General features: G+C 46.5%; 2 protein-coding genes across 2 annotated transcripts in view; one reads left to right on the top strand and one right to left on the bottom strand.

The window, feature by feature from the left end:
• Sox102F (transcription factor Sox102F) overlaps nucleotides 1–21081 on the bottom strand; it is a 220619-nt gene that overhangs the window by 195586 nt on the left and 3952 nt on the right. The gene's annotated exons all lie outside the window — the stretch shown is intronic.
• LOC137001222 (uncharacterized) lies at nucleotides 145–4197 on the top strand. Its single transcript, XM_067359611.1, has 8 exons — nucleotides 145–397; nucleotides 501–1222; nucleotides 1291–1750; nucleotides 2333–2726; nucleotides 2878–2986; nucleotides 3034–3129; nucleotides 3186–3494; nucleotides 3931–4197. The coding sequence occupies exons 1-8, from the start codon at nucleotides 145–147 to the stop codon at nucleotides 4195–4197; spliced, it is 2610 nt and encodes an 869-aa protein (XP_067215712.1).

Here is a 21081-nt window from a genome sequence, read left to right as displayed (position 1 = left end):
GACAAATTCAAAAAGGGCGCCACCTGCCTGCACTCAGGCTGCGCCCCGTTGTCTTGACGATCATCATTGTTTTCCTGTTGTGCGATTCCTCAACTCGTACTTTTTTCTTAGTTCTCAATAGTGTGATTTCTTGCTTTTTCAGAGATGGGAAAGACGTCTCACAGATCCAGAAAGAGAAGGAGGTCACCGTCTGCAGATAAGATTGCGGGTTTGGAGGAAAAAATGTCACGCCTAATTGACATCCTCTCACAAAGTGAGATTAGGGCACCCCGTCGCCCCTCCCCGCAACAACCTATTGTCTCTGCGTCCCCGCAGATGATTCAAGGGTCACGCATTCTTTCGAGATCTAACTCGGATATCAGTCTCGAGGCACCCCTGGTGCCAGCGGACCCATCAGGTGTGTATGAATACTGCTGGATCTGTATTTGCGAAATACAGGCGGCATGACGACACAACCTGCGTTCCTAGACAGTCTCATCAACTTCGTACGTCTATTGCAGTGGTAAGTGATGCAGGTGAGGAGGAGTTACCCCCCGCAGGCCCTGAGCATGGTTTGCTTCAGCCTAGCTCACTCCCGGATATCTCTGTCTCCGGCGAGGTCACCGCCGACTCTCTGGCCAAACAATTGTTTGGAGAGCGAGACATTGAGAAAGTTTCTGTCTGGAACGAGATGGTAACCCAGACGTGGCAGGATCTCGCGCGTTCTGGCCTAGTCACGGATCAACGTGAACTACTTTTTAAAAAATACTCTCCCCCAGAAACAGCGGCGTTTCTCAAAGCCCCCGCATTAAATCAAGAATGCAGTGTGGCTCTCAAAGGGAATTCTGTTATCAAGAGGGATGATTTTGCCCGCAAAAATCAAGAACAGCTTGGCAGAGCCCTTTGCGCCCTTGGCGAGGCTATTTCAGATTTTCTCTGCCCGACCAATCAATCATCTCTCACCCCGGAGGTCCGTTCAGCAGTGGCTAAAGTTAACGATGGTGCCAAAATCCTGGCTGACCTTTTCCATCGATTGTCTAAATCTAGACGGGCACAAATCATGCCCGCACTTAACCTCGCAGCCAAGGACACGGCGAATGCTATCCCTTCGGATGAACTCCTCTTCGGAACCTCCTTCGGAGATCAAATAAAGAAGGTTGCAGCAATGCAGAAATCATCTAAGGAAATCATCAGAGCCCCGTTGCAGATATCCAGACGGCTTCAGCAGCCGATCTCTCAGCCAGTACGTGCAGCGCCGTCTAGTTCGGGAAATGCCCGAGCCCCTGTGCCTCGCTCGAGGACGGCATCCAGGAGGCCAGGGGCGAGCACAAATCGCCGTCCGTACTATCCCAGGTCTCATTCGAGGTCGAGGAGACACTAGTCAACGCTGAGGTAATTGTGGGCGGCAGATTGGCCCGTTTTCGATCCCAATGGGAAACAATTACTTCGAATTCAAGGATTTTACAAGCCATTTCGGGGTATAGGCTACCCTTCATCCAGCAACCACCCTCTCAGACTAGAGAACCTTCTGTTCTCTTAACCTACTTCGAGGAGCAGCGCTGTTCCCAGGAGATTGCCAGACTTTTAACTAAGGGAGCAATAGAGCCGACTGTGGACTGCGAGGGTCAATATTTGTCCTCTTTTTTCCTAATTGAAAAACCCTCTGGGGGTTACAGATTTATACTCAACCTGAAGGGCTTCAATCGGTTTATTCATGCACCGCATTTCAAGATGGAGGACTGGAAGACTGTAATTCGCCTCATTTCTCCAGGTGATTATCTTGCCTCCATTGATCTGGAGGACGCGTACCTCCTCGTTCCGGTACACCAGAACGATAGGAAATTCCTTCGCTTTCGTTTTCTTGGTCAACTCTACCAATTTCGTGTCCTACCCTTTGGCCTGGCGTCGGCTCCTTACATCTTTACTAAAATTTTAAGGCCAGTCGCATATTTCCTCAGGGTTAAGGGCTTCTCTTCGGTGATCTATCTGGACGACTTTCTCCTCATAGCACCATCGTATAATCAATGCCGAAAGAATATCAGAGCAACTAGGCAGTTACTGTTATCTTTAGGTTTTCTCATAAACGTACGCAAGAGCGTTTTCAGCCCAACAAGATCTTGTCGCTTCCTTGGATTTCTTTTTGATACAACATCTTTTACAGTCTCCATCCCCCCTGACAGAAGGGAAAAATTATTCCAGAGGACCTGGGATATTCTTACCAGGGACAGTTGTAAAATTCGCTATTTAGCCAGTTTTATAGGCTCTTTGATTTCAGTTTGCCCAGCCGTTCAGTACGGCATGCTACACACAAAAATTTTAGAAAGGGTGAAATTTTTGGCCCTTACGTCCGCAGGAGGCGACTTCGAGGCCCAAATGTCTCTTCCTTCATTGATCAGGGAGGATCTCCACTGGTGGAAGAACATTTTTGCGGACAAATCTCAAGAGAATCCCATCAGATCAGGTCTCTTCACCCTTGAGATCTTCTCTGACGCCTCCCTCACAGGATGGGGTGCTGTATGTAGCAGGGGACATTCGCATGGATTTTGGTCACCAGAAGAGAAGCAGTTCCATATTAATTATCTGGAACTTCTAGCCGTTTTCCACGCTCTTCGGTGTTTTGCGGCGCAGCTTTCAAACTCCAGCATTCTTCTCAGAGTAGATAACTCTACAGCTTTGTCTTACATCAATCGCATGGGCTCCATAAGATTTCCACTTTTATCCAGTTTAGCTAGGGAAATTTGGACTTGGTGTGCAGACCGGAATATCTTTATCTATGCTGCTTACATTCCTTCAGCCCAAAATTGCGAGGCAGATGCCGAGTCTAGGGTAATCTCCGAGGGGACTGAATGGACTTTAGAAAATCGATTTTTTACTATAATCAATCGTCGTTTCGGGCAGTTCGATATCGACTTATTTGCATCATCTATCAATAACAAATGCTCTAGATTTGTCTCTTGGCTTCCAGATCCTCTCGCAGAGGCAGTTGACGCCTTTTCGTTACACTGGGGTGATTTTTATTTTTATGCATTTCCCCCTTTTATCTTGATTTTAAAGGTTCTACGCAAAATTATCTCCGACGAAGCTGAGGGGGTGGTTGTCGTGCCGTGGTGGCCAGCCCAACCATGGTTCCCTTTATTTAATCGCATTAGGGTCAGTCGTCCTATCTGCTTCAAACCCAACATTAATATGTTGTCATCTCCTTTCAGGCAATTTCACCCAGCCTGGGACAGGATTACCCTGGTTGCCGCGAAGCTATCCGGCAGGCCTTTGCCTACAGAGGAACCCCATCCCAGGCAATAGCTACAATGCTTGCTTCTCTTTCCGAGGCTACTATAGCCCAATATGCAAAGCCTATCAAGCTTTGGTGGAATTTCTGCAAAGAAAAGGACATCATCTGTTTCACTCCGTCAGTACCGGTCTTCTTGGATTTTTTATCATCCCAGCTTTTAGGGGTAGGATCCTACGCCACCCTAAACTCATACCGTTCAGCTATATCGCTGATTTCGACGAATGAGGTAGGCTCTCACCCTCTCGTTAAGAGATTCTTTCGAGGAGTTGCGGCCTTGAAACCTCAACGCCCTCGCTACGACTACGTCTGGGATCCAGCTCCAGTTCTTAACTATCTGGCCTCTCTATATCCCCACGAAAGCCTTTCTCTAGAATGTTTATCTAGAAAGCTCATCACACTTCTTGCTCTCACTACCGCGCAGAGGATGCAGACGCTTGCAGCCATCCAGATCTCTAATATTCATTTCGCAGACTCCTTAATCATTAAAATCCCTTCGCGTTTAAAGACCTCGGGAATCGGCAGATCTCAGCCTTTGCTCTCATTTAGGCCCTTCCAAAGTAGGCCAGAGCTCTGTAATTTTTCTCTGTTGAAGTTTTATCTGCAATTCACATCCGCCTTGCGCAGTGAAAGCTGTACAGCTCTTTTCATTTCTCTTCGGATAGACCCCGCATAGGCCTGTGACAGCTCAGACATTAGCTCGCTGGGTTAAGGAGTTGCTAGGCTCAGCCGGAATTGATACTAGTATCTTTTCCGCACACTCTACTCGTCACGCTTCAACTTCCCTCGCCGCTAGTAGAGGTGTTAGTGTGGACGAGATCAGGCGTACTGGGGCTGGCTGGAGCAGTTCCTCGGACATCTTTGCTCGCTTTTATAATCGCCCGCTTCTTAAGGGCGCTTCGTTTCAGGACACAGTCTTGAGTAGTACTTAAGGTCTTTTAAATTTTACGGCATATGCATTTTTTATTTGTGAAACATCTATACTTGTACGCAACCTTTGCATTTATTCTTACTTATATATGGTCAGTTTAATCCAAATAAACAATGTTTTATTTTGCATCGTACGGAATCTACAACAAATCTGTGCTTTGAATATCTACAATTATATCCATCCGGACGAGACCTTGCATAATTTAATAATCGAACGAGCTTACCGTGAAGTTCGATTGTAATTATGCTGTCTCGTCCGGATGGAGAATCCCTCCCCCCCTTTTTTCTTTTTGTTCTATCCCATTTTCTCCAGATTTGTTGACTTTGAACTAATGATGATCGTCAAGACAACGGGGCGCAGCCTGAGTGCAGGCAGGTGGCGCCCTTTTTGAATTTGTCTTCAAAACCTGTTGAGGATAGCGCAGCGGAACGCTACTACAATTATATCCATCCGGACGAGACAGCATAATTACAATCGAACTTCACGGTAAGCTCGTTCGATTATTAAATTCTATCTAACGATAGTACTATCTAACGATAGAATAAATTTGGATTACTTCAAGTCTGCAAAGTATGTGTAATTAAACTGAAGTATATAAATTGCATTGGTTAATATGCAACATAACATTTATGAACCAGTTTTCTCTGTCTACTTTTATTTCTACGCCTTTAGCGATATACTACAATTTATCGCAATCTAAGTTCAATGTGTATCTATCAGGTGTCAAACTGGTTTTTCGTCAAGAATTTGTTATTTGAAAACAAGTGCGATCACTTGTTTTCCGACTTATAGCTTTTCATCGAGATCGTATTTATCGTTCGAAAATCTGCGTACGATTGAACGCAAGGACCGGGCCGCACGAAAGACGCCACTTGGCGCGTTTGAACGCGTGAGCAACGACCAGCTTAGATTTGCATCGAAATGGTACGGCTTAACGTCGGGTGTATCCTCGCGCTCTCGCCGGGAGTTTCGGCTATAATTGCAATAATTGTCACGGTCTCCATTGTTCGGGCTGGCGCCGAGCGGAGTACTTCGAGGAGCGACCGGCGTCCGTCGTCCCTGCATATAGAACAAGTGGTCGCTTGATTCTCGGCTGATTGTTCCATTCTGAGAGCTGCTCCATCCACCACCTCTCGTCCCTACACGTTTCCTCCGCACCCCAGAAACACACACGTACGCCTGACTCGCGCGCCTCACGTCGCCCACCCACAGTTCCTACGAAGCCATCCCTAAAGCAGTCGGTGAGCCACGAGAGTTGGCACGTTCGTTCGTCCATCCGTCCGTCCATTCCGTCCGCTGGTTTCATACTCTTGTACCGTCGTACATGTACGGGCTAAACACGAAGGCGACCGCCCGAGATAAACGACAAGGACAGGGAAGACACTGGTGTCTGTGCGCGCGTCTGGGAGTTGACGTCTCGCCCCTCTCCGCCGGGCTTGGACAACCCACCCTCTCTTCACACGTCGAAAATGAAACAATCACTGATTCCTTCATACGTGATTACCCGTATTGTCAAGCCACCGTCAGACGACGAATCAAGGGTTTGCGACGTTATCGACTACCTTTCCACACGTTCATAAAGTTTGTCAGTCGTGTGATAATCGTAACAATGAATTAACAATGTAGATACTGCACACGTAATTTTGATTCAAGTATAGTTGCATCTTATGTGAAAACTGATAAAAGCATAAAAAAAGGTGCGATTTTAACTATTTTCGCTTGGCAATTGTGCAAGATTCACCGCTCGCGCTTGCTATTATAAATAATGCGAACGCAATCCGGCTAATTGTCATTGCAGCAGCGACGACGGCCGCGCGCCAGCGAAATACACTATCATAATGTTCGTGCACGGTCGTAACGCGCAAAACTTATGATCCTCGAGAGCACGCCGTTTTCTCCGAACGCCTCTGCGAATACAGAAGAGCCGGTGTCCTCGTCGTCATCGCCCCCCCCCCCCCTCCCCCTCGCCCGGCGTCTCCTTCCCGCCGGCGCTGTCGTGACGTTGTCATTATGTACGCCGGCAGGAAATAAAAATAAAAGCAATTAAATATCTTAATTAAGGCTATTAATCAAGCTGTCGTGACGTGCGGCTACCGTGCGCCCTGATTCAGGAATGGCAGTGCAATTTTTTGCGGTCACGCTGCTCCCTACGCTCCTGGCCAATCCAATATCGCGGCACTACATATTATATTCCGCGCACACCGATCGGCGGATCTCGCGGAATGCGACATACGCAGAGATACGCAGCGGCCCGAAGAACATCGATCACCCGCGGGAGAGTTTACCATGTTAGGAGAGCGCGCCGAGAACACGCCGCGGCCGTTCCATTTCGACGATTTTCCGCGTGAAAAATACCTCACGAGGACGAAGCGGGAATAGAGTAATTATCGCCGCCGCGCGTGTCGGTGTGCGAAAATACGAAGTAACGCGACGTACGTATTTTCCAGGCGATTGCCGTGGGACACAGAGCCGTTTTTGGATGCGCGTCGAGTGCTTCATTAAGGCCTATTTAGAAAGAACGATTTTTTTTTTAAAACGTTGTCATGGTTTTCGCCCAACATGGTCGTTGCTGACGCTTATGGTATGACTTATTCCGAACGTATCGATTGCTCGTATGCTGTGACTACGTAGCTTTTATATCCAGACACGTATTTCGTACTGCAAATTTTTTTATTAAGGTAAATAAAGCGGAGAGGTATTTTATTTGCGAGACTTTACGCGCTGCGGAAACAAGTTGCGCACTGCTTATAACACTAGTGCGATCGTAAATCGCAAAATAATATATTATGATGTGTTGTAAGTCAGCCGGTAATTAATTACGCTATAAAGATATGTGGAGGGTAAAGAGCTGAATTTTGTTAGCGCAGATGTAATTGTGAATTGCAAAGCAACATGTTATGATGCGTTATCGTAATGTGTCGTTAAACCGTTAATTACAACTATAAACTGGTTACTAATGCGTCTTATCCGCCCGCGATATGGATTAATTATGGCGATATAAAGGCCATCCCAGAACGTCCCGTGATACACGAGAAAATGTAAAACTGCAAGCTTGTGGGAGCGACGGGCACGCTCGTACATCACTGAAGAGTATTAATAGGGGACGATTTACGCTGGCGTTTGTAATTTTACTTAGATACCGGTAATCGGATACGTGCTGAGAGTGATGGATACTCATTTCAACCAGTTACTACTCAATCCGTCGAGTCCCGATATCGGACTGGCTTCAAACGGATAATTCCACGACGCCGCGTAATCGGAGTGCATTTGTAATATCGCGTATGTAGCATCTTAGGTTATTTATGATATTACACCGCGCGTGTGTGCGCATCGATTAACATGTTAGCCAGAGTTTAGTCGACGGTTGACAACGGCAGGTGTATCATCTTATAGCGTGGCGTAATCGCGGCGCGTCAACCGCATTTCAGGTGACTGGTTATTACGAGGTCACGTTCCACTTCGTTATAAATTCTCGATTGCGCTTGCTTCGTTGCGGACCGTTCGAGAGAGCAGGCTAAGATCCGCGCGATTACGAAAGGTTATGAATTTATTGCATACAATATGACGATGATAAGCCTGTGAGAGGGAATATAAAAGAACATGACTATAATAGCGCCGCATCTTCCTCGTAATTTGTTGGACTGTTAATTGCCATAACTACTGACTTGAAGAACGCAGCCTCTCAATGCATCGTGCTGATATTAAATGATCTCGGATGCGGGCGAGACGTACTTTCCCATAGCGCTGACTACGCTTACGGCAAATAGCGTCGGTGATAACTTGCGAGAGATTTAAACCGATCGTCGTACTCGCGAACGCCCTTGACTCGACTTACAATTAGATGCCAGTGAAAGTGCAACGAAAGGGCATGGCGCTTAGCCTGCAACGCGATGCACTTTCATCATTCGTTATTATGAATGGCGCTCATTCACGCCCCTTCGTATGGTAGGTGCGTGTTTATTTTCTGCATGGCTGCTCGTTATGGACAATGTTCGTTACCAAGGATATGTAGCATTTGCTCGTGCAAATCTTAAATGGAGTCCATTCATAACGATTGGATTCCATAACGCGAGACCCCGAGATAACACTACTGCCGTCAAAGAATAGCTTTTTAAAATACGACAAGCATTTAAACTATATGTTAATGTTTAATATTACAATTTATCATACTATATAAAAATCGTACAACTACTGTTTTTTATTATTATACAATTTTATATTTTAGGTATGCATTATTCTTCCCAACTGCAGTATATATTTACGAGATACGAGACGCAAATAGCAGTAGACTATGATAACGTGCTGGAATTTCGAATGTCGTTTATCTAGTGCGCGACTGTTTCATCTGAAGACACGTCGGTTAGAGGGTGTCATAGAGCGCGAGACGATTGGATGCCGAAGGGCGGAGGGGAAAGCGAGGGTAGCCTGCTAGGAGGAAAGGTGGTTTATAAGACGGCTGTACAGACGAGAGGTAGCGCGCGCAAGACGGTAGCGCATGACGGTGTGCTATGTTGTGATGTAATTAGGTTGTCTGGAACACTCACGTCACGTCACACGGTGCGTTGCAGGCAAGGCGGACGAAGACATAATGCGGCGTCTATAGTCGAAGCCGGCAGCCTCTGGCTTCCTTCTCCTTACTCCCAAACACTCCTTCGACCGACGTCTCCGAGCAACCATCTATCGCCTTTTCGCCCTCCGACACCCATTCACCCAACCTTCATCCTCCGTGCAAACCCTACTCTTCATCGAGGTTAATAATGTCGGCAATAATTAGACCGCCTGTGTCCTAAATCCGCTTCGACTGACTCCGCGCTGCGATTACCGGTTTATATAATACGCTGTAAGGACGAGGAGAAAAGAACTGAAATTCGTGTCGCAAGGAAACAGCTTTCTGTTGTAAAATCGACATTTTTGTCCGTGGGCGATCAATTATGATCATCATAACGGAAAGATGATTTTAACACTTGAGGAGATTATGCCGTACAAACATCTGTTGCGTTCTGATGATGAAGCGTGGAATGACCGAATATGTTTTCTTTTGGTGCATATGAGTTGCAGAGCGAGTAACCACTTATGAGGGACGGGTAAATGAAGGGTTGTCCTTCGACTTTTTTTGTTTCCCCTCGCGGCAATGTAATCACGAGGCCTCGAGCCTCACGTAAATAATGCGCTCTGCGGGCAACTGCGAATTATAAGATTCTTCCCAGTATTGATAGTAATTGATCGTGATATCGCGTCGAGACATCGCGTTTTAAGTCACCGAAAGCATACGAAGACTATGATTTGTTTATCGTTCAATAAACACAATTTGCATTAAACTATACTTCAATTCTGTAATGCATTCTACAGAATAAAGCAAAAAAAGATAATGTAAAATTATTATTTTAAAAGTAAGTTTCAGAATTTGGGGAATTTCACTTGATTGATGTTTCGCGTACGCGTCGGTGTATTCCGGAAAAAGAAATTAAACATAATTATATGTTTAATCATCAGTGCGTCTCCAAGTATATTGTTTTTACCGCAAAAAAATTACTTTAAATTTTCTAAACAAGATTAACACAGTCGCGAATAAAACACGCTTTATGTGTAAATTTATCCCGAGTCGTAAATGTTATAGTTTTGTATTGCAATAATATCGTAAACGAGGATGATTGTGGAAATCGAAACTCTATATAACCGCGTATCTGCGGCACTTGAGACAAGATTTCGCAATTAAACGGAATTAATGCCAACGATGCGGAGAAAACGGAGAGTTTAACAACGGCCGTGCACGCGGTCGCAATAATCATTATTATCATTCTTATTTATACCTAGCTATTTCAGCGAAGGCAAACGGCACACACTCGCTTCGTATGTGTTACGCCAGGCATATGTTTCAAATATGTTACGACTGGATCTGTAAATTGTTATTAATTTCCACTCCTACGTAGCCGCGTCGACGGATGCGAGTAATTCGCCGTAAGAGTAAGTCCCTACTATTATTTCCATTATCTTTATTACCTGGAGCTTCGCGGCTTTTCTAATTGAATCGTGGGTTAAGTGCACTCGACATTAAATCTTACGTACTTAAAAAGGGACGTAAAAGCCTTTGATTAATAACAATTTATTTAAATAATTAGATGTAATTTACACACAACCCGAAAGTTGAAAGTATTCGTGATGAAGAAACGCGAGATAAGAAACTGCCTTGCGCTTTCGAAATTATTAGTGCGTTTATACAGAGTTTTATTGTCAAGTTTAATAAATATTGCAAGAATTAATTCATTTTTTTTGTAATACGAAATGCATGACAACATAATTTTGAGTAAATGTAAAAATGTTTGAAAAAAAATTCATTTAATAAATTTTAAGCAACTTTGATAATGTTTTGTTGAGTTGATATGCGAAAAATTATTAATTACATGTGACAAATATATATTTGTATTTAAAATTAATTTAATACAAATAGAATAATTATTAGGCAAAGTATCCGCTCACATATACATATGTGCATAAATTAATAGGCGGTACTGTGTTAAGGAAAGTACGGATAAGTGATTGCTGGCAACGGCTAATAGTACACTTGTACACGATATCACGGCGGTGATAAGTGGGAACAGCGCTTTTTATTTGTAACCTAACGCGAGAGTTGATAAATCATTCCTCGCGCAGCGAAAATCGCGATCAGTGCAACCGCATGTGCCCTCTCGCGCGCTCTCATAAATCACCGACAGCTATTACCGTGCTCCGCTTTGGCGCGTTAAGCGCGTTGCAAGCAACGCGCAACCCTTGCACACAGCTTCAATTTCCCGAGCCCCCCTCCGTATTCGTTCCGTCAGAGGGGGAGACACTCACGGTTATTGTTTTAGCCGCTAACAGTTCGACTTAGCGGTATGTGACGATGCGATCGCGCCGACGGCAACACGAAACGTAAGAATTTGCCCTTCGTGTCGCGAGCTTCGTCGTCGCCGGAGACGTCAGCAGCGGGACGCGAATCCTGTTTGCGGATTTAATATTGTTTATTTAACCCAATATCCCCCACTGGCGTTACACAATCAGGCGTCATTACGACTCTGAGGAACGGCGACGGGGTCGCGCTTGCCGGTCGTAATGGTGGAGCTGCGAGGCATAGTGTTCCCGGAGTGGTAATTGTATTTCCATGCTCGGTAGGTCGGCAACCACCGAGACTACTTCGGCTCGGTTGGCTGCGTTGGTGGCTGGCAGGCTGGCTGGCTGACTGACTGACTGACTGAACGAACGGCACCACCGCGTGAGCTCTGATTGACTGTTAGTTGCGAGAGAATGGTTCGCGCCACGACAATAACGCGCCCCTTCGACCCACCGCCGCGCAGATTTCTCTATCTCTCTCTTTCTCATTTCCTCATGTGCACGCTTTCGTTTCCCTTGCACGCTGCTCTTCTCAGTTCTACACGCAGGGAGTCCTTTTAGTTTCTCTCTTTCTCTCTCGTGACGGTATTTTCCGCCATTGTCACTGTCGTGCCACCCTAAACGCAGTCTCGTGCTGTCTCGCGTCGAAAACAATATCCGCAACGATATTGCGTAGGTTTGATAATTTTCGTTAGGGAAATGCGATTGTTGCCGCTTTCTCGCCCGCACCCTTCCTCGCGCTCTCCCACGATCCGATATACGTAGAAACGCTGTCGCGGGGTGACGAACTTCGCCCCAGGAAGTTGTCGTCGGACGTTATTACACACCTACGCGGCAAAAGCCGAAGGGATTCCGAACGGGGGATGCGAGAAACAGGTTATTGAATAAACTAGGACAATGTCGTTCCGGCGACGGCAAATTGAACCATAAATCGATGGCCCGTTCTGGGGTTTCGGTTGACGTTCTGACATATAAGCGTTTTGTTCTTCTGACTCTAAGATGAAGCGTTACAAGCTCGCGAAGCTATACAGCGAACGGCCTCGTACGATGGCCGAAGTAACTTTTGTTCCGTGCCACCCGCGTCATTATTCTTTTAGTAATCTGAACTTCTTTGTCTGCTTCTATTTCTTTTTCTCCGCAAGAAGGTTAGCATTAATGCGCAACATAACGACGAAGGCGATCAGTGACGGTGGAAAGAAACGTTGGCGGGGAGACAGTCTTTACGCGAGAGAAAAAAAGAGACGGAGAGAGAAGGAGAGCAGCTGTGAGACAATACCGGCGGAATGAATGAATACGTTGATGAATTCGCACAATGGTCGGGCAGAAGAGGCAGCAACCCTGGCTGACACAATAGGGCGACAAAAACACGGGCTGTTCTCCAGCGAGGAGACCAAGTCAAAGCGCGTCGACTAAGTGGGAGCAAGAGACGAAGAGAGAGCGAGTGGGGGCGCCGAGGAGAAGCGAGCGAGAGAACGAATGGAACGGGAGAGAACGTCGGCGGAGAGTCGGCCAACGAACCTGCATTATTTGCGAGAAGAAGCGCAACTCTTTCACGCCGATCGTTTTCGGCGTGGCAGTCCGGCCGGCAGGGCCGGTAATGACGTTGGGTTTCGATCGACAACAAAATTGCCGGACCGATGATATCGGAGCGAAAAGGCACGACTGCTTGTCGTCGGCGGCGGAACTTTGCACGCGTGCATTAGCGCCGTGATGGCGATGAAAGACGAGGAGATACACTGTTATTAGACCTGTTCTCGGAAACACTGCAGGTATTCGCTTCCAGCCGGATTCCGAGAGGCTTCAGCAACAATGCAACAAACGTATTCTAAGCCTATCAAGATAGCATCCCGTTCATAATTCAGACAATAATTTGCAAATAAAGGATTACAGCGGGAAACACGTTCTTCTGAATTTCGGAAAAGTTAGAATAATCATTACGCACTTCTTCAAATGTAGAAAATTTATGCGCTATTTCGCGTTTTATGTTCGAGATGAATTTATTTGAACAAAACTCTTATCTAGCGCGATTATGCGGCATTCGTTAAATTGCATTGAATTAAATTTTATAATCATCCTATCATTATAATCATTTAATAATCACTCGGTTTAATGAGAAAATTCCGCCGATTGATTCGCGAATATCCTTAGGATATCACAATATCTGCTTGTTAAGATCAATCAACGGCCATCGGTTTATCATCGCGTCTGACTATTAACCCGTTCGTGCTACAGGATATAATTATTCCGACAGACTGGACAAGAGTAACGCAGTGAGAAAGCGACGATTTATAATCAGTCGTAAAAGACATCTTTCCGCGGCGCGGCGATTAACGTTTTATACCGCTCGCAGGCTCATTCAACCAAAGGAGAACTCGTGGCCATTACAATTCCGAACAAATAATGCGTGTGTCGCAACTGTATAATTATGAATACCATTTTCGACGATACCGTTAGGGAAGATAGCCGTTTATGCCTTTCATAAAGATTCCTGGATTCGTCGAGCGCACCAAACGAGAGAAAAGGACGAGGAGACGGAAAAAAAGGCTACTGAAAGCTATTGTACTTGGCGTTGCGTAAGAGTGCCGCTCTCCACCAGGCTCTAAACTGACTAGCAAACTCGAATGTGGACGCGGAGGCAAGCACACAGGTGGAGGGCAAGAGACGGCCCGCGACTAAGCTAATAGAATATTAAGCGCGCCGGAGAGTTGAGGTACTATTTATATTCCCGAGACGTACCTAATACGTCCATTTGTCTAGCAATTAAAACAGATGATTGATAGTATCCGCGCAGCGATGTGCCGGATGATGCTGACCGACCGAGAAGCGGTAGAAAATAAACCGTGATCGTTCGGCGCTAGGCGCCGAGTGCTTAACGAACCTTTCTTTTCTTTCGTGGCTACGTGTCCATTTTACTTTCGGTACGGTCGAACGATTTCTCTATTTCAGAGATGCTTTTAAGAGCGTATTCGCGACACACGCGGGCACTTAAGTGCCGATACGAGAGGCATAGCGCAAAGTATCTCGACGATATTACGCGCGCTGTAATAAAAAGCAATAAAGCTGAGGCATAACGGCGTAGAGCGATAACTCGAAGGATCGCGATGCGTTTTGCTGGCAGGGAAAGTAAAGAGAGATCTATTTATCCTCGCGGTTATCTTTTGCATAATGCATTCGGCGTATGGAAACAAATTCGGAGCGACGCTTTAAGTCTTCCGCGAGTTCCACGCACGCGATACTTGCTTACGATTCCGTAGCGATGATTTAATAAATAATGAGGGGTGCAAGCCCTCCTCCGCTTCAATCGAACGTCCTTTCCTTCCCCTCCCTTCCTCTCTCGTGTCAAACCCATCAATATTATATTCACCCGCTCCCGCGCTCTCCGAGAAAATCGCATTAATTTTCGCTAATGGTTCAACTTTAACAATTTGCATGGGATTACAGAAATCCTTTGCTGATGGCACTCGCCGCCTATGCAAATAAATGCTTTTCCGCCGCGGCTGGCAAGCTTGTCGCCGTCGATACGAAACGTTGATCGAATTTCCTTTCGATATTAGGGCAACTTACTTCGAACTGCCACGTAAGCGGAGAGACGGCCGCAGGATGGAAGATTATAGACGGACAGACACGCTTAGCTATCCTCCGAGCCTTTCGAGTTTTAGTACAGAAAATTAACGACCGCGCGATAAATTAGTAGTTGTGATAAAAATTATCGCGATTAATTAAGAACTCGCAAAGAGTTATAATCATTCAATCGTCCCCAATAAAATTGACAGGTAGAAATCTCTCACAGCGATAAACACGGCCGTGTGCGTGCGGAGTGACCCGGTCCGCGCCGGGGCAAATCGTACGAGCGGCAAATCGAGTGGAAGTAGTAGGGCTTTTGTGGGAAATGCCGTACGTGTCGCCGAAGCACAGGTCCGTTTGTCAACAAAGGCCACTTCGAACACTGTGGCACTTCACGCTACTGTACATACCGTTCGTCAATGTTTGTCAATTAGTCCTCCGCCGTGGGATTCGCCCATTCGTGTGAATTGCGCTGTCACCGCTATGTCAGTCGATCGTACTTCGTCATATCGGTAGGATCTTTTTAAAATGTACACATGTGTGATTTAGCGTTAGCGTGAGGAAGCCGAATCGAATGTGTCTCGTATCGCATAAACAATATCCGCAAGTGGTAAAACGTATACGTGCATCGACCCGCGAATGCGCTCATTATCGGTTATTAAGCATATATTAAAAGCCCCGCACTCTTGATATTGTAATTATCTCGGTTATAAATTGGTTGTCACTTTTTTTCTCGTTTAAGGTCGCGCATGATGAATACGTAGATCGTCAGGGGTACCGTTACACCTTTACCCTTATACATCGACTCCCCCACTTTTCCCTGCCCGCACCTTTGCTCACCTCATGCGCCGTACATTAGCCTGTGTGAGAAAATGAGCGGCGAACTTCTCACGTGTACTTTATAAAAGTGTAATGTTACATACAAATTTTTAAATAAAAAGTATACGCACGTATAAGTGTATTAAATCAATTAATTTTCCTGCACATACACTTTCGGATTAACGGTCTATGTTCTTTTACAATTCGCTACTAAGATCATATAATACATACTGATAAATCTTCATTAATTTTATCAGCACTTTAAAATCAGAGTGTTTATCGAAAGGTGTGGATATTACTGATAATATTATACAATTTGCACTATCTACATTATTCAGATAAAAACGTAATCAGTACCACAGATTAACTTAAAATATGCACGTGTAGTTCCGTCGCATATCCTACATGCTCAAGATGCAAGGCAATGCCGTTTGTGTTGCGGAAGATTAATAGTTTTCCGCCGCTTTGGGAATGCGCGCGGCGCTTATTTTTGTGCTCGGTAAGTATGCGCGCGGTTGGTTTTAATCGAGCGTATCCGCGCGAGAGCATATGCGATATTCATGTAGGCACATCCACAACCGGTGGACCGCCAACATGCAGAATATTGTGTTCAATCCCGCAACGCGCGTCGGGTCCAACTTTCGAACCGCCTTTTTCTCTTCTGCTCGCGAACTACTCCGGGTTCTCCCTGACGGCGACTTAACGGCGAACCGTTATGATAAGCTTTAATGCACGCCTGTCCGTTCGTCTCGTACGTGTATACGTGTACAGCCAACCCGATCCGTGACGTAACAATAAAACATTGTTAACGCTGATTGCCCTGCGGTCGCTATACCGTTCACCCGCTGGAATTTCTTGTTGCCGCGCCAAGAAAAAGAGAGAGAGAGAAAGGAAGAGAAAAAGAGAGAGAGAGGGAGAGCGCGCGCACACGCGTGGAAAAGCCGACGATGATGACGATAATGATGATGATGACGCCGATCCTCGCGGAATGGACTCTGCACGCGCTCGGGCACACATGTGCTAGAACGCGGTCTAAAAGATACGTACACGGGACGTTTCATGCTCGTGTACCTCGAATGGATTCCATTATCTAAATAGCATAAATTACACAAATGACGCTGTAAGATCGGAACTCCCTCGAGCGGAAGTGACGATCTGTGGATTTATACCGAGTAACACATTACGGCTCGTGCGTGTAAAAATTCGAGTGAGTGGCTAACGGTTACTTTCGACTGTTTCTTAGAACGATTATAGGGCGACCCGGTGGGTTATACTTTATTAAGATTGCTTCGACTCGCTCGAGTATCACTAATGAATTTGTGAGTGGATAATGACGATTCCGCGCCCGCGGAAAGACCTCGTAATCTAATTTAAATCGGTGCGACCGATGAATCTTCCCCGAATCACGCGGCAAATCTTGTTGCACGCTGAAACTCTGTCGCGTCCTTCGCGGTCGCGTGCAAATGTTGAATTCTTTGAAAAAGTCCGCGCGCATTCCGCGATTTATTTTGCTCGCATACGTCGTCATTATCAGTACCATCATCGGCCACCGTATGATTCCATGAAATCATTTGTGTATGCGCGGCCGACAATACACCGGCGTATCTCCTATATAACAAGGCTCGTTGTACGCTGCACGCGGGAACGATATACCTCGCCGCCGGATAATCGTTATGGACGATCTGACGTGTCTTCATCGGATCTTCCCTGATGCGATTCCTCGGAAACGATTATGCGCCTCCGGACCGCGAGCGAGGATGATCTCTGTCTCTCCATATCTCCGCGCAACTGGCTATCGACAACCGGAGTATTTGTCACTGTGTCTCCGGCCTGTCGCTAAAACACTGTCGTCTAATATTTGTGCGTTCTCGTTGTAAACTATTGTGTCATCTTTTACATCGAATTGCTTAAACCAACCAGATTTAGAAATTACAGAGGAAATCGTGTTCGCAGTCTCATCTTTCTCTCATGATTACTATTCTAAAAAACTATTACTCGAGGATTGATGCAGACTCTCATCCGACAGAGAATCGTTGCTGCGATCATTCAGAGATGCTGTTCCTTAGTAAATTCATAGGTATCCGTATATGTGTACGTGAGCGAGTTATGTATTACATATGTATCACATACTAGTAATATAGAGCAGGTAATACGCCATCATATTCTTCGTATATGCGACCTGCATAACGCCCGGTGGCGTTGATCGAGAAGGATCGAGAATGAGATGGGGAATCGGAATCGCAGACGGCGGAGAGAGGTGAGTGGCTCGCGGATAGGCGGGGAAGGGGGGTGAGAAATCGCGCGGAGCGACATGCTAGAGGGAGAGGCCGACGGCGAGGGTGAAGCAGGGAGGACGGTGGTGCGAGAGCTGAAGAGAGGGCAACAAAACGCACGAAACACGGCTGGGACGCAAAACGAGGACCGAGATAAGCCGTGCCTCCATCAGGCTGCTATTTCTCCCGTGACAATAAAAATTATAGGCTATCTGGACTGGAAAACAACAGGTCGAGCGGGCTGCCTCCGGATCGTGGTTTGCATTCATTAAGGCTCGACACGCAAGCAGTGGCGGCTCCGAGATGCTCTCTCCTTCCCACTCTCTCCTTCTCTCTTCATCTTCATACGTCGTTTCGCGCTCTCTCCCTCCCCGTAGAGCATCTCTTCGCCGTCTCTGTTCTTCCCTCATCCCCATCGCTGAGACGCCCCTGAGGGACCCCTCCCGCTCTTTCGCCCCACGGTGCCCCCTCGCAACATCTTCGCGGCCGGTTGCCTGGCTGTTCGCCTGCCTCGAGACTCTCTTTCAACCTCAAGTCTCAGCTCGCATCGAATCGCTACAACCGGCCGTCCATTACCACTTTACATATTACACATTATAAATTAACAACACTCTCGGACTTATCCACCCTCCCTCATGTTACCCTTGATTTTGTTTTTAACCTTTTCAAAAGACCTCTCCCGTGTTTTCGGCTACGTACGAGAGATCGATGGACTCGTTAAACGAGAAATTAAAATCGCTCCAATTTCGATGACTTCCACTTTCAATATCGCGAATACAGACAAATGAGCTTTACGTGCATTCGCAAAAAAGATAAAGATCACTTTCGTACATCTGCGGCGTATTGAAAACTCCGAATTCGACCGAAATTACAATAGTTTTAACAAAGGACAATCCCTGCCGTCAAACTTTCGAAGGGTGCCGGCTCGTTATCGTCGCTTTCATGCGGACAGACCAAGGCAATTCGGCGCAAAATAAGCCGGACTTTGTAGCCGCCAACAAGCTGCAATTTGAAGCGGCGGTCCTCGCGGACAGTGGAATCCGGCGCGTCGTTAAACATTTCTTTGGGCAATGGAAATCTATTAAAGGAAATAACCACCCATTACCTGACACGGCCAGTGGCGGGATACTTGTGGTAATGTGTACGTATGCACGTGCACTTTAATAAATCAATATGTTTGCCGAGTCAGAGGTCGGCAGTCATCGGGTCGGGTCGCTCGAAGACGCGGGACCGACGGCGCTGATTGCATTACAAATCTTCGCAGGTGTGAGCAACCGTTAATTTAGCGATTAAATATTTTTCCCAGTGTGATTCTGCGATAGACACTGCGCGATCTGACGTTTTAATGATTCGTAAACACGGATCCGAGCGAATACTCGTGCGATAAGATATTTACAGGCATACGACCGCGCATCTCTTTCAAAGGGCGACGGACCCAAAGGAGCTCTAGCTTCTTTGAGCTTCAACAAACACGCATCGATGGATATTTAAAGTAAGCGACAGTGATGGTCGCGACAGTGCGGGACCATTACCACTTTGCATATAACATGTTTTAAATTAACCGCTCCCGGCGCCTTTCTTTCGCGTGAAAAGGCGCACAAAGTCGGTGGACTCGTCAAAGCCTCGAAGGGCGGCCACTCGTTACATTGCGTGACACACTCGCGCCAAGCCCTCTTTCGTCCTCGCGTGTATACATACATATATTTGAGACTTTGTAATATGATAGCCGAGATAGGCGGCAAATTATATGTATTCGCGGGAGAGAGATATTAAACGCACGAGTGATGCTCCCGAAATTATCTCATAAAAATTAATAAACTCCCGTATTCTCTTAGGCAATGAAGTAATATTGTTTCATTACGCGTAATTGCATCGTTATTTTAACGTAAACGTAAAGGTATGGGCGATGTATCCCTTTAAAATTCCTCAAATGCAATTAATAATATTTATCACACCTAAATTTCTAACCGCTAAAATAAATATTTTACGAAAAATATACTAAAAGATTATTTCAATATAAAAACCGAAAGATATATATATACAGAAATTTACAATGTTAATCTCTCTCAGTGCATCTACAAAACTCGAATGTCGAGACGTATAGCGAAGAAAACCGCAAGGTAGAAAACCGCATCGAATAACTATCTACAATTCGAATAAGCAACAAATACTTCCACCTACTATACGCGACCAAAACGGAGGATGCGATTCCGTGCGTCCTGTAACGCAGGCGCATAATTATACATAAAGTATCATTAAGTTGCCATAATTCTTACGTTATTGCATTATTTAGCGAGACTCCCCGCTGCGAGAGATGCGGCATCTTCCCGCGGTATATCCGTGCAGGCACGTCTTACAGGCGCGCGTCCACCTATTATAATACGATACGCGAATCGTGCGTGCACTCTCGAGTCGTGTGTCCGATGAAAAAGAGACGACGCGATGCGCCGTAATACAGTGACGATGAAGGAACCTAACCGGGAATAACGCGGCCCTATCAGGCTCATTGACAAGGCACTTCCTTGCTCGATGTCGTTAGCACCTTCGAAAACCGCGCGAGATGTGGAAAACATTATTACGAGCGATCGGTGGTGCTCGGAGTTGAGTCGACGCGTATGTGGCCGTTGACACTTTTACAATCGCCGACTGGTACGACCGCTTCGTCGCGTCGACGCGCTCGCGAGCGCAGGTGCCGGAGCCGCGCTAGCCGGATTTCAAGTGTGGATGCTTGAATACAGGCACGCAGACAGGTAGACACTCGTGAACGTATGCGTAGTGGATGCGCGCCTAGGTATCGGCGACTCGCCTCGGACGCGCTCGCCGTTTGAATCCCACTTTTCGCAATATACGCGGACGATGTTTTGTTCGTCCCTAGCGGCTACAAGCGCGCTTAACTGACTGCGAATTAAAATTCCAGAATATAAGCGATTGCTTACGACGATTAATCGCACCCCTGCTGCTACGCGCGCCTTGCGCTCTCTCTTTTTCTCTCGCTGGCTCTCTGTGCGCGTACGGACACGCCACCGTCGACGACCGGTGGAGAGAGAGACGGTGCTCCTTTATTTTCAGTATCGGACGATTCTTCGGAGCGTTTTCGAGCGGGGTCCGAGACATATATCGGTGCGTTTGCCGCATCGGGTTTCGATAAATCTCGCCGCGTCTCTTTCACCGCAGGCTTCGGTCGCGCAGCGTCGCTCGCGTCCTGACTCGCGAGAAACCGGACACGAGGAATACAAACGTCCGCTAGATCGGCTTCCACGGTAATTCGTGCGCATCAAGCATCGGCAACGGCAATCGAGAGGGATGAGAATTTTCCTTTACATTTCCATGCCTTCCGCCGCGCGCTATTTACCTCACGTTTC

Source organism: Linepithema humile, chromosome 7 (assembly GCF_040581485.1).
Source record: "Linepithema humile isolate Giens D197 chromosome 7, Lhum_UNIL_v1.0, whole genome shotgun sequence".
NCBI lineage: Eukaryota > Metazoa > Arthropoda > Insecta > Hymenoptera > Formicidae > Linepithema > Linepithema humile.
Note: the sequence above shows the minus strand (reverse complement) of the source record. Positions and strands in the feature narration are given on the sequence as shown.